The sequence below is a fragment of the Penaeus vannamei genome, chromosome 41, assembly GCF_042767895.1.
Source record: "Penaeus vannamei isolate JL-2024 chromosome 41, ASM4276789v1, whole genome shotgun sequence".
In the NCBI taxonomy this organism is placed as follows: Eukaryota; Metazoa; Arthropoda; class Malacostraca; order Decapoda; family Penaeidae; genus Penaeus; species Penaeus vannamei.
In genome coordinates, this window is record NC_091589.1 from 1,687,681 (window position 1) to 1,698,645 (window position 10,965).

Sequence of the window (10,965 nt, forward strand, 5' to 3'; positions counted from 1 at the left end):
GAGGAGGAGGAGGAGTGATGGTAGGAATAAGAGGAGTGAGAATGAAATTTAGAGGGGGCGAAGGAGGAGGGAGAGAAGGAAGAGGAGGAGGAGGAGTGATGGTAGGAATAAGAGGAGTGAGAATGAAATTTAGAAGGGGCGAAGGAGGAGGGAGAGAAGGAAGAGGAGGAGGAGGAGTGATGGTAGGAATAAGAGGAGTGAGAATGAAATTTAGAAGGGGCGAAGGAGGGAGAGAAGGAAGAGGAGGAGGAGGAGTGATGGTAGGAATAAGAGGAGTGAGAATGAAATTTAGAAGGGGCGAAGGAGGAGGGAGAGAAGGAAGAGGAGGAGGAGGAGTGATGGTAGGAATAAGAGGAGTGAGAATGAAATTTAGAAGGGGCGAAGGAGGAGGGAGAGGAGGAAGAGGAGGAGGAGGAGTGATGGTAGGAATAAGAGGAGTGAAAATGAAATTTAGAAGGGGCGAAGGAGGAGGGAGAGAAGGAAGAGGAGGAGGAGGAGTGATGGTAGGAATAAGAGGAGTGAGAATGAAATTTAGAAGGGGCAAAGGAGGAGGAGGAGGAGAAGGAGTGATGGTGGGAATAAGAGGAGTGAGAATGAAATTAAGAATGGGCGAAGGAGGAGGAGGAGAAGGAGAAGGAGTGAGAATGAAATTTAAGTGGGACGAAGGAGGAGGAGAAGGAGAAGGAGTGACGGTAGGAATAGAAAGAAGAGTAAGAATGAAATTTAGAAGGGGCGAAGAAGGAATAGAAAGAATGAGAATAGAATTTAGAAGGGACGGAGGAGGAGGAGGAGTAGAAAAAGAAGTGATGGTAGGAATAGTAGGAGCAGTGAAAATGACATTTAGAAAGGGCGAAGGAAGGAGGAAGAAGGGAAGAATATGATTTGGAAGAGGAAGATGAAGAGGATTATATTCGAAACTGGTGAAATACATCTCTTGTATTGTCTCATTCATACCTTTCCTACATTTGTCAGCATGAATATGTGTGTGCGTACGGAAGTATGTTTGTTCTGTGTACAAACGTTACTGTATTACGATTTTTCCTCATATCTACACATATATGTGTGTATGTGCGTGTGCGACCTGTGTTTGCATTTATGCACACACGTGTATATATATTACGGTTTTGTACAGTTATATTTAAAATAAATATACATATACAAAGAACGATAAACTAATGTAAAAAATTATATTCCATTCCCATCTATCTATCTTTATATATGTGTTATGCATACATACGAATATAACTGTTTGTATATATGCACAAATTTAGATATATATATATATATGTATAATATATATTACTACTAACAAACACACACATATGTGTGCGTGTGTGTGTAACTTATATATACATATATGTATACATACATATACACATTGTATCAACATACAAAGACACAAAGACACACAAATATATATGCATATATATGTACACACACGTCATATATGTATGTATATTACGTATACATACATATATATAAATATATATATATATATATGTATATATATATATATATATATATATATAATTATATATACACAAATATAAGAATTGTATATGCATCTGTACCTATAGTATATATTGTCGCATGCTTAACGAGAACAATAAATAACCAATGGCTAAGACACCAGATATTTCCTGGAGGCGGGTCTTTTACCTTGTGTGGGCGTGTCCGTTTACGTAAAGCCAGCCTCTATTCTCATATGGTCCCTATGATCGGCGTTTGTCAAGGTCTTGCGTGTGAACAGGTATATAAGGAGTCGGACGCACTGCCGGAGTCACATCGCCCTGTTCCGTCTCACCAATCCTGCAGAGATGAAGTACTTGGTGAGTAAAAATCAGTGTTTTCTTTTCTGTAAAATATCTGGTGTCTACTTTGAATTGTGGCCGATTTCTAATAGGTGTGATTGATTTAACATTCTTCTGTACCTTCAGGTGTTTGTGCTCCTGGTGGCTGCCGCTTGCGCTTCTGAGGTGGAGAAGCGAGAGGCGGAGCCAAGTCGTGCCTACAGCTATGGCTACGGTCTCCACCACCACGCCTACTACCCACGCCCATACTACTACCCCTACCGCCCCTCCTACCACCACCACCACAAGAGGTCCGCTGAGCCTGAGGCCGAAGCAGAGCCCTCTTACGGTTCCTACCACTACCGAGGCTACTACCGCCCCTATTCCTACGGCTACCACCCACGCCACTACACTCCCTCCGTCCACTACCACCACAAGAGGTCCGCTGACCCCGTAGCTGAGGCTGAGCCTGGATACAGGTCCTACCAGCCAGTGTACTCTCGCTACTACCACTCCTACCACCCACACTCATACCACTACTCCCCCTACACTCACAGCCACCACAAGAGGTCTGCCGAGCCAGAGGCTGACCCTGGTTTCAGCTACGCCCACCACCGCCAGTCCACATACCATCCCTACCACTACCATGGAGCTCACTATGGTTACGGCTACCACATTAGCCACCACTAAGGCACTGGGAGTTTATTTGACCTGAATTCGCTGAAAAGAATTTTATTTTGAAAAGTAAAATCTGTAATAAATTATCCTAAACAAATCCTGTTTGTGATTTAAAGATCCTCATGAGAATGTCAAAGAGAAACAGATCAACACCCAAGGCATCCACACGACCAATCGCGTCAGCAGAGAACCACAAAGACAACACAACCACAAATACGAACGAGTGAACCACGGAGAGAAGCACCCAACCATCACCCACTCATCCACCTTTCCATCCAGAGGAAGGAACAACCCCGCCCTTCAATCGCATAGCCTCGTCAACTGCATCCACATCCTCACCTTCGTCAGCGCCGTCAACCGATTGGAAAGTAAACCACAAGTAGCAAAAGGAAGAAAAATAGAGCTGTTTAAGCGAGAACGAACGAGACAGGAATTCGAACAGTGCCAGTGCCATCGCCCTCAAGCAGTGCCACACCTCGACCGTGGAGGAGGATAGAAACGGGAGTGGGGGTAAAGAGGGGGTATAGGGGGAGGATGGGCCAGAGGGGGAGGAGATGGAGGGGAAAATAAGAAGGGAGGGAAATGGGAAATAAGGAGGACGGAGGAGGAATAGAAGAAAGAGGAAAAGGGACGGAAATAAGGAGGAAAACATTGAAAAGATAGGAAAAAGGGGAGAGGAGCGAAAGAAATACGACAAGGAAGACTAAAAAAAGGAAAAGGAAATGGGAAGAAGAAAGATAAAGACAAATAGGAAAGGGAACAAGCATAAATAATGAATATAAATAGAAACATTCGGGAGAATAAAAATGAAAATCAAGATATATGTCAAAGTTCTATCATTGTCTCATATTCATTAAAATTTATATCCAGATTTGATAGGCATTCATTAAGATTGCCAAAGCCCGTAAATGATCTATGATAGTACGTATTTTCTTCAATGTTTATTCATACTTTCGGTTTCATTCTTGATAGGATCTTACAATATATTTATAGGAGCAATAAGAATAAGATTTGGAAGAGTAAGAATAAGAACAGGATTTGGAAGAGGAAGAATAAGAACAGGATTTGGAAGAGGAAGAAGAGGAGAAAGAGGAAGAATGATAATTTGATTTGGGAGAGGAGAAAGAGGAGGAGGGATGATAAAAAAGGAGGATTTGGAAAAGGAAGAATAAAAATATGATTTCGAAGAGGATGAAAAGGAGAAGGAAGAATAACGATAAGATTCGAAAGAGGAGGAAAAGAATAAGAGTTGGAAGAGGAGGAAGAAAAAGAAGAATAGGAAAAAAAGGAAACATTGGAAGAGGGTGAGAAGGAAGAATTGGAAAAGGAGGAAGAAACATCTGGAAGAGGAAGATAATAAGGAAAAGGAAGAGCTAGAAGAGGAGGAAGAATATCACTAGGGAAGGGGAGGGAACAAATGGGAAAGGAGGAATAGGAAAAAAAGATAAAGGAGGAAAATGGCAAAGGAAGAATATAATAAGAATTGGAATGGAAGGTGGAACAAAAAGAATAAGAAGAGGAGAATGAGGATCAGGAAGAAGAATTGGAAGAGAAGGGATGAAAGGAAGAATTCGGAGAGGAAGATTAAGAAGAAAATAGAAGAAGATGAAGAGGAAACAGAAGAACTGGAAAAGGAGGAGGAAGAACTGGAATAGGAAAAGAGAATTATGACGGGAAGAGTTAAAAGAACAGGAATAGGGGTAGAAAGAGGAAGAGGAAAATGAGTTAGAAGAGGGGGAAAAACAAGTTGTATATATTTATAAATACATATATACATATAAAATTTATGAGAGGAGGGAGAGGAGCAGAAAGAAAGAATAAATAAACAATAAATTTTCGAAAAGGATTACGAGAAGAATGAGATTTGGAAGAGGAAGAAGAAGAAGAAGAAGAAGAAGAAGAAAAAGAATAAGAAGATTAAGAGGAAAATTGGAAGAAGTTAGGGAGGGAGAAGAATTGAAAGAGGAGGAAGAAGAAACATTGGGAGAGGAAGAGGTGGAGGAGGAAAAACAAGAGCTGGAAGAGAAGGAAGAAGAGTTGAAATAGGAGGAATAGGAAAAAAAAAACGGTAGAGGAGGAGGAAGAGAATACGAAATGGAAGAGGAAGTGGAAAAAAAAGAATAGAAAAAAAAGGAGAAAGTAGAATTAAAAGTGGAAGAGGAGGAGGAGGAGAAAGAAGAGCAGGACAAGAAGGAAGAAGAATTGGAACAGGAGGGAAAGAAGAATAATGATTGGAAGAGGAGGACGCCGAAGCAGAAGAACTGAAATAGGAGGATGAAAAACAATTGTAAAAGGAGGAAAATAAGAACGAGGAGGAATTTTCGGAAGAAGAGGAGTTACTTGAAACAATTGTTCAGCAAGATGAACTATCTACGCATGATGCATACATATATAGTACACATACACATATCTATGTATTTACACATCCATATACAAGCATACATACATATACATACACATGCATGCATACATATATACATATAGATAGATACACTGATTATATATATATATATATATATATATATATATATATATATATATATATATAACATATACGTCTGCGAATGCATGTGTATCCGTATGTGTATGTGTGTAAATGTGTGTAAGGGTGTTCTGAGTGCGCACGCTTCTGTATGATGTACACATACACATACACATACATATATGCATATATATACATATTCATATATGCATATGTGTGCGCGCACGTTACTGTCCCAGCTTATTTGTTCATACACATTTACATACGAACACACACATACATATATATACACATACATACATATATATGTATTATACATACATATATATGTATATTTACATGCATATATATATGAATATATACATACATATATGTATGTGTATAGAAACATATATGTGTATGTATCCATACTTATATGTATGTATATATACATACATATATATGCATATATGCATATATGTATATATATACATACATACATATGTATATATACATACATATATACATGTATACATACATACATACATACATATATATGTATATATACCTACATATATACATGTATACATACATACATACATATATATGTATATATACCTACATATATACATGTATACATACATACATACATATATATGTATGTGTGCATACATATATATATATGTATACATACATATATATGTATACATACATACATATATACGTATATATACATACATATATACGTATATATACATACATATATATGTATACATACATGCATATATATATACATATATACATACATATACATGTATATATACACACACACACATATATACACATGTATATATACATACATATATACATGTATATATACATACATATATACATGTATATGTACATACATATATACATGTATACATACATACATATATACATGCATATATACATACATATATAAATGTATATATACATGCCTACATACATGTATATGTGCATACATATATATATACACGTATATATACATACATATATATATGTATATATAATCATATATATACATTTATATATGCATACCTATATACATGTATATATGCATACATATATACATGTATACATACATACATATATGTATATATACATACATACATACATGTATATATGCATACAAATATATATATATATATGTATAAATACGTATGTATATGTATACATATACATATCTATATCTATACACACATATCTATATACAATACACACACACACACACACACACACACATATATATATATATATATATCAATTATCTATATAGTTATAAATGTTACACCCACCCACACATACACACACGTGTGTATACATACATACATATTATATATGCATATATATATCATGGTGTAATTTCTGGACAAACATCTACGGTACACATCGCCCCATGCACGAGATCAATAAAGGGCCAATGATTAGGACGCTAGACATATCCTGGAGGCGGATCCTTTACCTTACGTGGGCGTGTCCGTTTACGTAAAGCCAGCCTCTATTCTCATATGGTCCCTATGATCGGCGTTTTGTCAAGGTCGTTTGAGTGAACAGGTATATAAGGAGTCGGACGCACTGCCGGAGTCACATCGCCCTGTTCCGTCTCACCAATCCTGCAGAGATGAAGTACTTGGTGAGTAAAATATCGGTGTTTTCTTTTGTGTAAATTTGCTGGTGTCTACTTTGAATTGTGGCCGATTTCTAATAGGTGTGATTGATTTAACATTCTTCTGTGCCTTCAGGTGTTTGTGCTCCTGGTGGCTGCCGCTTGCGCTTCTGAGGTGGAGAAGCGAGAGGCGGAGCCAAGTCGTGCCTACAGCTATGGCTACGGTCTCCACCACCACGCCTACTACCCACGCCCCTACTACTACCCCTACCGCCCCTCCTACCACCACCACCACAAGAGGTCCGCCGAGCCTGAGGCCGAAGCAGAGCCCTCTTACGGTTCCTACCACTACCGAAGCTACTACCGTCCCTATTCCTACGGCTACCACCCACGCCAGTACACTCCCTCCGTCCACTATCACCACAAGAGGTCCGCTGACCCCGTAGCTGAGGCTGAGCCTGGATACAGGTCCTACCAGCCAGTGTACCCTCGCTACTACCACTCCTACCACCCACACTCATACCACTACTCCCCCTACACTCACAGCCACCACAAGAGGTCTGCCGAGCCAGAGGCTGACCCTGGTTTCAGCTACGCCCACCACCGCCAGTCCACATACCATCCCTACCACTACCATGGAGCTCACTATGGTTACGGCTACCACATTAGCCACCACTAAGGCACTGGGAGTTTATATGACCTGAATTCGCCGAAAAGATTTTTATTTTGAAAAGTAAAATCAGTAATAAATTATCCTAAACAAATCCTGTTTGTGATTTAAAGATCCTCATGAGAATGCCAAAGAGAAACAGATCAACACCCAAGGCATCCACACGACCAAATCGCGTCAGCAGAGAACCACAAAGACAACACAACCACAAATACGAACGAGTGAACCACGGAGAGAAGCACCCAACCATCACCCACTCATCCACCTTTCCATTCAGAGGAAGGAACAACCCCGCCCTTCAATCGGATAGCCTCGCCAACTGCATCCACATCCTCATCCTCGTCAGCGTCGTCAGCCGATTGGAAAGTAAACCACAAGTAGCAAAAGAAAGAAAAAAGAGCCGTTTAAGCGAGAACGAACGAGACAGGAATTCGAACAGTGCCAGTGCCATCGCCCTCAAGCAGTGCCACACCTCGACCGTGGAGGAGGATAGAAACGGGAGTGGGGGTAAAGAGGGGGTATAGGGGGTGGATGGGCCAGAGGGGGAGGAGATGGAGGGGAAAATGAGAAGGGAGGGAAATGGGAAATAAGGAGGACGGAGGAGGAATAGAAGAAAGAGGAAAAGGGATGGAGATAAGGAGAAAAACATTGAAAAGATAGGAAAAAGGGGAGAGGAGCGAAAGAAATACGGCAAGGAAGACTAAAAAAGGGAAAAGGAAATGGGAAGAAGTGAGATAAAGACAAAAAGGAAAGGGAACAAGCATAAATAATGAATATAATTAGAAAAATTCGGGAGAATAAAAAAGAAAATCAAGATATATGTCAAATTTCTATCATTGTCTCATATTCATTAAAATTCATATCCAGATTTGATAGGCATTCATTAAGATTGCCAAAGCCTGTAAATGATCTATGATAGTACGTATTTCCTTCAATGTTTATTCATACTTTCGGTTTCATTCTTGATAGGATCTTACAATATATTTATAGGAGCAATAAGAATTTGGAAGAGTAAGAATAAGAACAGGATTTGGAAGAGGAAGAATAAGAACAGGATTTGGAAGAGGAAGAAGAGGAGAAAGAGGAAGAATAATAATATGATTTGGGAGAGGATGAAGAGGAGGAGGGATGATAATAAAAGGAGGATTTGAAAGGGGAAGAATAAAAATATGATTTGGAAAAGGAGGAAAAGGAGAAGGAAGAATAATGATAAGATTCGAAAGAGGAGGAAAAGAATAAGAGTTGGAAGAGGAGGAAGAAAAAGAAGAATAGTTAGAAAAGGAAACATTGGAAGAGGGTGAGAAGGAAGAATTGGAAAAGGAGGAAGAAAAATCTGGAAGAGGAAGATAATAAGGAAAAGGAAGAGCTAGAAGAGAAGGAAGAATATCACTAGGAAGGGGAGGGAACAAATGGGAGAGGAGGAATAGAAAAAAAAGAAAAAGGAGGAAAATGGCAAAGGAAGAATATAATAAGAGTTGGAAGGGGAGGTGGAACAAGAAGAATAAGAAGAGGAGAATGAGGATCAGGAAGAAGAATTGGAAGAGAAGGGATGAAAGGAAGAATTCGGAGAGGATGATTAAGAAGAAAATAGAAGAGGATGAAGAGGAAACAGAAGAGCTGGAAAAGGAGGAGGAAGAACGGGAATAGGAAAAGAGAGAATTATGACGGGAAGAGTTAAAAGAACAAGAATAGGGGTAGAAAGAGGAAGAGGAAAAAGAGTTAGGAAAGGAGGAAAAACAAGTTGTATATATTTATATATACATATATACATATAAAATTTATGAGAGGAGGGAGAGGAGCAGAAAGAAAGAATAAATAAACAATAAATTTTCGAAAAGGATTAGGAGAAGAATGAGATTTAGAAGAGGAAGAAAAAGAAGAAGAAAAAAAGAATAGTAAGATTAAGAGGAAAATTGGAAGAAGGTAAGGAGGGAGAAGAATTGAAAGAGGAGGAAGAAGAAACATTGGGAGAGGAAGAGGTGGAGGAGGAAAAACAAGAGAAGAGAAGGAAGAAGAGTTGAAATAGGAGGAATAGGAAAAAAACGGTAGAGGAGGAGGAAGAGAATACGAAATGGAAGAGGAAGTGAAAAAAAGAATAATAGAAAGAGGAGGAGGAGAAAGTAGAATTAGAAGTGGGAGAGGAGGAGGAGAAAGAAGAGCTGGACAAGAAGGAAGAAGAATTGGAACAGGAGGGAAAAAAGAATAATGATTGGAAAAGGAGGACGCCGAAGCAGAAGAACTGAAATAGGAGGATGAAAAACAATTGTAAAAGGAGGAAAATAAGATCGAGGAGGAATTTTCGGAAGAAGAGGAGTTACTTGAAACAATTGTTCAGCAAGATGAACTATCTACGCATGATGCATACATATATAGTACACATACACATATCTATGTATTTACATATATATATACATGTATATATACATACCGATATACATGTATATTTACATACATATATATACACGTATATATACATACATACATATACATGTATATTCATACATATATATACATGTATATATACATTCATGTATATATGCATACATATATACATGTATATATACATACAAATATATATATATATACATATATGTATAAATACGTATGTATATGTATACATATACATATATATGTATATATATTTATACACACATATCTATATACAATACACACATATGTATATATATATATATATATCAATTATCTATATAATTATAAATTTTACACCCACCCACACATATACACACGTGTGTATACATACATACATATTATATATGCATATATATATATATATATATATATATATATATATATATATATATATATATATCATGGTGTAATTTCTGTACAAACATCTATGGTACACATCGCCCCATGCACAACGAGATCAATAAAGGGCTAATGACTAAGACAACAGACATTTCCTAGAGGCGGGTCTTTTACCTTGTGTGGGCGTGTCCGTTTACGTAAAGCCAGCCTCTATTCTCATATGGTCTCTATGATCGGTGTTTGCCAAGGCCTTGGGCGGGAAAAGGTATATAAGGAGTCGGACGCACTGCCGGAGTCACATCGCCCTGTTCCGTCTCACCAATCCTGCAGAGATGAAGTACTTGGTGGGTAACATTTTGGCGTATTCACCTTACCATGAACAGGATTTATGGAGTTCACCTTGTATTGTTGCCGATTCTTAAAAGGCGTGATCAATTTAACACTGTGTGCTTTCAGGTGTTTGTGCTCCTGGTGGCTGCCGTTTGCGCTTCTGAGGTGGAGAAGCGAGAGGCGGAGCCAAGTCGTGCCTACAGCTATGGCTACGGTCTCCACCACCACGCCTACTACCCACGCCCCTACTACTACCCCTACCGCCCCTCCTACCACCACCATCACAAGAGGTCCGCCGAGCCTGAGGCCGAAGCAGAGGCCTCTTACGGTTCCTATCACTACCGAAGCTACTACCGCCCCTATTCCTATTCCTACCACCCACGCCACTACACTCCCTCCGTCCACCACCACCACAAGAGGTCCGCTGACCCCGTAGCTGAGGCTGAGCCTGGATACAGGTCCTACCAGCCAGTGTACCCTCGCTACTACCACTCCTACCACCCACACTCATACCACTACTCCCCCTACACTCACAGCCACCACAAGAGGTCTGCCGAGCCAGAGGCTGATCCTGGTTTCAGCTACGCCCACCACCGCCAGTCCACATACCATCCCTACC

The 10,965-nt window shown here is 39.3% G+C and overlaps 3 protein-coding genes across 3 annotated transcripts in view; all 3 read left to right on the forward strand.

Moving 5' to 3' along the window:
- Positions 1-1,792: 1,792 nt before the first annotated feature.
- On the forward strand, positions 1,793-2,565 carry LOC138860412 (uncharacterized). The gene is made up of 2 exons (XM_070117922.1): positions 1,793-1,829; positions 1,938-2,565. The coding sequence occupies exons 1-2, from the start codon at positions 1,818-1,820 to the stop codon at positions 2,478-2,480; spliced, it is 555 nt and encodes a 184-aa protein (XP_069974023.1). The 5' UTR covers positions 1,793-1,817; the 3' UTR covers positions 2,481-2,565.
- A 4,002-nt stretch (positions 2,566-6,567) lies between these two features.
- Positions 6,568-7,335, forward strand: LOC138860413 (LIM domain-containing protein A-like). Its single transcript, XM_070117924.1, has 2 exons — positions 6,568-6,604; positions 6,714-7,335. The coding sequence occupies exons 1-2, from the start codon at positions 6,593-6,595 to the stop codon at positions 7,254-7,256; spliced, it is 555 nt and encodes a 184-aa protein (XP_069974025.1). The 5' UTR covers positions 6,568-6,592; the 3' UTR covers positions 7,257-7,335.
- Positions 7,336-10,319: 2,984 nt separating this feature from the next.
- The window catches only part of LOC113813603 (uncharacterized), a 777-nt gene continuing 131 nt past the window's right edge, over positions 10,320-10,965 (forward strand). The window contains exons 1-2 of the mRNA XM_070117651.1: positions 10,320-10,360; positions 10,473-10,965. The exon at positions 10,473-10,965 is cut by the window's right edge and continues 131 nt beyond it. Coding sequence (XP_069973752.1) covers positions 10,349-10,360; positions 10,473-10,965 — 505 coding nt within the window. The 5' untranslated portion in view covers positions 10,320-10,348. The remainder of the gene's footprint in view (positions 10,361-10,472) is intronic.